Source organism: Arachis ipaensis, chromosome B5, assembly GCF_059453495.1.
Source record: "Arachis ipaensis isolate K30076 ecotype BB chromosome B5, ASM5945349v1, whole genome shotgun sequence".
Classification (NCBI taxonomy): Eukaryota; Viridiplantae; Streptophyta; class Magnoliopsida; order Fabales; family Fabaceae; genus Arachis; species Arachis ipaensis.
Genome location: NC_142440.1, coordinates 17,284,072 through 17,290,990, shown reverse-complemented (window position 1 = coordinate 17,290,990; position 6,919 = coordinate 17,284,072). Strand labels below are relative to the sequence as shown.

General features: G+C 27.8%; 1 protein-coding gene across 1 annotated transcript; it reads left to right on the top strand.

Moving 5' to 3' along the window:
• Positions 1 to 3,896: 3,896 nt before the first annotated feature.
• On the top strand, positions 3,897 to 5,448 carry LOC107641729 (protein phosphatase 2C 51). The gene is made up of 2 exons (XM_016345201.3): positions 3,897 to 4,589; positions 4,720 to 5,448. The coding sequence occupies exons 1-2, from the start codon at positions 3,960 to 3,962 to the stop codon at positions 5,128 to 5,130; spliced, it is 1,041 nt and encodes a 346-aa protein (XP_016200687.1). The 5' UTR covers positions 3,897 to 3,959; the 3' UTR covers positions 5,131 to 5,448.
• The last annotated feature ends 1,471 nt before the right edge of the window (positions 5,449 to 6,919 follow it).

The following is a 6,919-nucleotide window of genomic DNA, read 5'->3' as shown; positions in this document are numbered from 1 at the left end:
GGCTGTAACATAGGCCCATTAGTCATTACACCACACAGCTGGTTCGAACAGAATTGTTGATAAATGATAAGAACAATATTAAAAAATACAAAACAAAACCGCTTTTAAGGAAACAAATGAGCCGAAAATAAGGTGGGCCGTAGATAAACTTTGGTTGGAGTTAATGCATACATACAATATTGATGATCAAATGTCAACAACAATTTTCGATATGGCAAAATTAATTAATCAAAGTTATTTCTATGGGCAAAGCCCAAACCTGTTTCCATACATCATACATGTACTCTTCTGCACCTAAAAGTTTTCTTTCTTTAGTGCTGAATATTATACCATAATCATTTCTTATCCTAGAAAACATATTATTTCTATTATTTATTTATAATATTTTACTATATAAAATCATATATTTATGTAATCTAAACAAAATATATCATTTGAAATTAATTTTATACAAATGAATTATGTAACAACTTATAATAATAATAATAATAATAATAGTACTTTTCTCGATAACAATACAATATTTTAACCTCTTATCTTACAAATTTACAAGCAGTGAATATAAGACTACAAACTAGTTGCACATTTATTCCCTTTATAATAGTAATATACATATATATCACTCAACCCATATTATTTGCCAAGTTGGTGTATTGGAAATAATTCATGAGACTTTCTTGTGTGACTAGTACCATGAAATTCTGAGAAATATAAATGCCTATGATATGATTTGAAAATCTTGGAATAATATCATTATATATGTTGTTTATTTTATTTTTAAATAATCTTAACATGCTTATCTATCTCCTGACACTAAAATAAAAGTATTCCTTACTTTTTATGCTTTTCAATTTCCATACACCAGGTGACATAAGACGAAAGTGTCAAAATCATTACTATATATAGTATCCTTATTTCCTTGCGTTATATATTTTTTGTTGCCTCACTTATTATTCAATTTTAAGTTTACCACCATCCCCATTGCTTTCTCAGTTTTTACCCCTAGCATACTATATATATAGTAATGGTTTTGACTTTTAAATGGTAGACATAATTTCAATAAACATGTCATAATGTTTGTTGAGTTTTCTTTTCTTTAAAAATGAATTTTCATAGTTTTTTCTTCTCTTAAAAGTAATCCACACTTCTTTATCCGGGAAAAACTAATATAGATGTCCTATATGCAACAAAGTTTAGATAATTATATTTGAAATGAGAAATTAATGTCATATACGGTATATTTTTTAAAACTTTAAATAGTTAAATATAAATAGATTAAATTCTAAAATTCTTTTTGAAAGAAAAAAATTCTATTATTATATTAATTTTTTGAAAAATATATTAAATAGAGATATATCAATAATTTTATATCAAATAATTATTAAAAAATTATATTTAAAAACATAATATGCTGAATTCAGATGCTGTTTTAGTTTGATTGCAATGAGTTTAATACCATCACAATAAAAAGGGGTTATAGTTGGAACTAGTATAGTGTTAGACAAAGTCAATTAAAAATTAGCCTTGATTTATAATTTGTAATGTGTTTGAGTATATATTTACTTTATGAGTACTGTACCGGAAAAAAAAAATTAGCCTTGGTTTGTAATTTATAATTTGTTTGGTGACTTTAATTATTTTATTAAATTTTTTCATAATAATAAACACCTGAGTGTATATATATATATACATATGAGAGTTAGACTGTATTTATATATAGGCAGCTAGTAAAACCACTTAAACAAAAGAGTACATTTTTTCTGAAAATACGATACAGAATTTGATTAAGGGAAAAAACACTTTAAACAGAAGAAGAATAGGTTTCTTCTGATTACAGTACAAAACTTGATTAATAGAAGAAATACGTACAACAAACAGTAAAAACAAAAGAAGAGTATATTTTTTCTTATATTACAGTACAAAACTTAATTAGTAGAAGAAACACTTTAACAAAAGAGTACCTTTCTTTTCATTTTATTGTACTGAGTGTGAGTGTGAGCCTTGAGAGACTCCCGCATCAGAATCAGAGAATGACGCCACGTGTGAAGAGGTCACATCACAATTGTACGCGTATCCACGGAATAATACAGCTTCAAATACAGGTGTCTCCCAACCATCCCTCCCTTTCGTCATTCATCAGCTAAGTCACTGCCAGCATATAAGTAACCGATTCCAAAATTCAGCCAAAAATTCAAACGTCACATAATTAATCACTTTTGTACATTACTTACAAATATCAAAATATTACAAATTTTATCTCTGAATTTTTAGCAGAAAATTATAACAAATTTTATTGCCAAATTTAATTGTACAAAAAACACATTGCACCTAAGTTCTGATCCAAAATTTACAGTTAATTCACTATTTTTCAGTAGTAAAAAATAAAAAAAGTTAGCAAATCTACAAAAATATTAATTTTTAGTTTAGATAAATATTTTAACTGTACTGTAGTTAAAAGATGAAAATAAGACTAAACTAGCCAAACTTTACCCTACAAATAAAAATTTGCTTCATACTATAGTCTGTGTTTGGAGTCAAATGAAAGTTTACCTCAAATTGATTTTAATAAAAATAAATAAATTAGTATTAACGTAATTTATATTTAATAATTTTTATATTAAAATAGATTATAATAAAATAAATATTTATATTATATTATTTAAAATTATTTTTATATAAAAATTATTAAAAAATATAATTTAAATTATTTTTTATATTATCATATTATTTTACCTTAAATATATAAATGAGAATATCAGTTTTGTAATTTTTTAATACTTTTTTTTACATTATATTATTTTCTTAGTACTTTCCGTACTCTTATTTTAATATTGTATTTTTTATAATACTATGACATAATCTCCCCATACTCAATTAAGAGGTTGTAGATTTGAGTCTCCTATCTTTGGTAAATATATATATATTATAAAAAAATACAATAATAAATAATACAAAAAAGTTACACTAACAAATTTTATAAAGGCAAACCGAAAAATGGATTTTATATTTTTTTAGTTATTTTTAGTATTTTTTATTTTATATTATTTTAGACTATAATTTTTTATTATTTATAATTTTATTATTACTTTAAGATTAATTTTTTTATTTAATTTTTCATTTCTAATAGAAATAATAATTTCTAAGATGGATTGTTCTTTCTATTTCTTTGCAAAGAAGAGAATAAAACAGTAATAAATAAATATAGAAACTAAAACTACTTAAACGTTTTTTTATGTCTAAAGGTTAAATTAAACACACTCTTAATTGTATTGTGGTTAGAAATGAAAATACATCACGAACTATCATTTAAACTGTTGTAAATATATAATCTAAGTCTGTATCTATTATTTTTCATAAGAAGTTTGAACTTAAATTGTTTACAAGTCCAACAAGTACACGAATTTATTTAAAAAATATGTGTAAATTAGGACTAAAAATAATAAAGTTACAAAATATTAATTTTTATTAGATATATTTTTAAATTTATAATTCATAATTTTTAAATAATAATTTATTTATATATCAATTATTAGTCACATCATAAATATACTTAAAATCTAAAAGCATAATTGTTTTTTTGAAGACAAAAGCTACCATGTCTAAACTATTATTTTTTAGTTTTGTTTTAAATTTATTATAAATAAATAATTTAAAGATTAAATTAAAAATAATTTATTTTTATCATAGACTTAATAATTTTTTATATATGTTCAAATACAGTAATACTAAAAAAATAATAAAATATTAATTTAAAAATAATTTTTTATTACATCGCATATCATTATTAGTTCAAATAATGTTTATGTAATTTTTTTATTTTTTTACGATAAACATTATTTCCTTTCTCTATATATTTGTGCCGTTATGCGTGTATGTGTGACCCACTGACCCCTATCTCTCTCTAGTCAGCACTTCAAATAGATCACTATCAATTATAACTCAGTTACTTCATACGTTCCATGGATAGCACCGCCGAAGCAAAATCCAAAAAAATCGAACGCCGCTACGATACTTTGGGAAAGAAGAGAAAGCGATCTATCAGGTTCGCCTCTTCCGAGGTAGCTGTCCTTCCTTCCATGGAAGATTCATCGTCCTCATCCTCTTCCCCCACTAATAACGCGCCAAAGCAGAACTGCACCGCTGTCGCATCCGCTTCCTATGGTTTAATATCTGTCATCGGCCGACGGAGAGTCATGGAGGACGCCGTTAGAGTGGTCCCCGGTTTCGTGCCGGTGGAAGACGAATCCGGAGGTTACGATTTCTTTGCAGTCTACGACGGTCACGGTGGAAGCATGGTGGCGAATACTTGCCGCGAGAAGCTGCACATGTTGTTGGCGGAGGAAATGAAGGAGGCAAAGGCAGCAGGGCCTTTGGATTGGCATCAAGTGATGTGCTCGTGCTTCATGAAGATGGACCAAGAGATTGTAGGTGACGAGGGCAACGATGACATGTCGGGTGGGAACACGATGGGTTCTACCGCAACGGTGGTCGTTGTTGGAAAGGAGGAGATTGTGGTTGGCAACTGCGGAGACTCTAGGGCGGTGCTGTGTCGCGGTGGCGAGGCCTTGCCGCTTTCACGTGATCATAAGGTGATGCACATGCATGATTAATGCTTTTTGAATACTTACGTAAACATATCTTCGTATAAAAATAATAATTAAAAATAGTTAAATGAATGAATAATATGAAATTGTGTTTGTGTGTTTGGATTATGGTCAGCCTGATCGTGAGGATGAGAAAGAGAGAATAGAAGCAGCAGGTGGAAGAGTGATCGATTGGAATGGTAATCGTGTTTTAGGTGTTCTTGCTACATCAAGATCCATAGGGGACCACTACATGAAGCCATTTGTGATAGCTCAACCAGAGATACAGGTGTCCCGCCGAACAGATTCCGATGAGTTTGTGGTGGTGGCAAGTGATGGGCTGTGGGATGTGGTGTCTAACAGCTTTGCATGCCAACTTGTGAGAAATTACCTTAGTGGCAAGACCGACATGACCACATCCGCGGAGGCAGCTGCCACTTTGCTAGCCGAGCTTGCCATGGCTCGTGGTAGCAAAGACAACATCACTGTCATTGTGATCCAGCTCATTAACGCTGCTTCTCCTTCAACTCCTTCAACTTCAACATAAGCTCAGCTCATCCATAACCGTATGATAGGACTCTTTTAATAAGCAGTGAGAAGGCTCATAATTTAGTGTGTGTTGTTGTGATATTTGCTACCTAGATTATTTCTTTTGTTAGATTAATGTTAATGGTAATTAATTATAGTAGAAGTACATAAAGAGTACATAAAGTATTATGTACTCTTTATGTATTTTTAATATAATTAATTATTATTAATATTAAACTAATAAAAAAAATAATTTAAGTAACAATTTTCTCATAAACTCTATGGAACCTTTAATTTTCCTTTTTTAGTCGTGTGTATGTGTTTGTGTGCGCCTCTTGTTTACTCAACCGTATGTCTATGTAGTATGTCTATGTAGTTCAAATAAATGTTGCGTTAATATATGGGAGATAATAAAAAATGAGTCAAAATAATTTAAATTTGTCTTATTTAGTATTTTATTAATTATATAATAATTAATAAATATTGAATAAAATAAATTTTGACTTTTTTTTTTGTCTCTTTAACATTATCGTAAAAATTAATATTAATGTAACTGTGTTGTTTTAATTATAAAATAATGAGTATATTTATAAATTGTAGAATAAATTATTAAAATAGTATTGAAAGATTATAATACTAAAAAAATAACTTTAAAGATACAAAAACAAAAAAAAATTTAAAAAATTAATAGATTTAATAAAATTATTAAATATTAAATATGTTAATGGTAAATGCTCAAGTAATAAAAAAAAACTTAAGATAGCAAATTTTGCTATGTTAATAATTATTTGATATTATTAATTAAAATAATATTAAACATGTTGAAAATTAAAAAAATTGTAATTTCAGATAGATTTTCGGTTTATCTTCTTTAATTTTTCTTTCCTTCAACTTCTTCTCTCTTTTCTCCAAATTTCTAAATAAGAAAGAAAAAGTTTACATTTTTTGTCTTTAAATTTATTTTTTCACTTAAATATACTCCATTTCATCCGCTACTAAATAACCACCTCATAGACTTTCACGACGACCTCCACCGCAAATCTCTCTTGCTTTACTACCTACACAGTCTCTTTTGCTTTCTCTTTCTCATATTCAGCATAATGAACACAAAATCCACAAGACCACGATATATAAAACATACGTTTTTTAATTCTAGAATCATACCAATATATACATACACAACAGTACTAAAATTTAAATTTAGATCCATTCACACACCCTTTTTGAGACACATTCACACGAATAAAAGAGAAAACAGAGAAAAAATAAAGGGAGGAAAGAATAAAAAAAACCAAAGAGAGGAGAAGGAGGCCAAAGACATTAACAAAAAATGTTGAAAAGTGTCGGAATTACAGACCAAATTGTTAAAACTATCCCATGATAATATTATTATTGTCAGATAATTTTTGATGGTATAAATGTTACTAATAAAGCTTTTCAAATTTTCAGTCTAAAACTCTATCATAGAAAAGTAAGTCTAGTATTTTTTTTACTAAAGATATTATTATACTTTATATAATGAATAGGAAATACACGATCCAAAGTGGGACAAAAATTAAGAGATGGAGTTCTTTCATAAAACATAGAGCCATGGACTATTTAAAAAAAAAAGAAAATAACTTAGAGGAAAACACAAAGTCATTTAATAAAGATAAGGGAAGTAACGGTAGACATTCTAATTGGGCCAAAGTTCTTGCTGCAATCTCATTGCTAGATTAAAGGTTGAAGGTCTCCTAAGGCACTGTCTTCGTTTCTTCGAAGATCTCTCTATTTCTTGATTTCCATAAACTCCAGAATAGCACACAAAG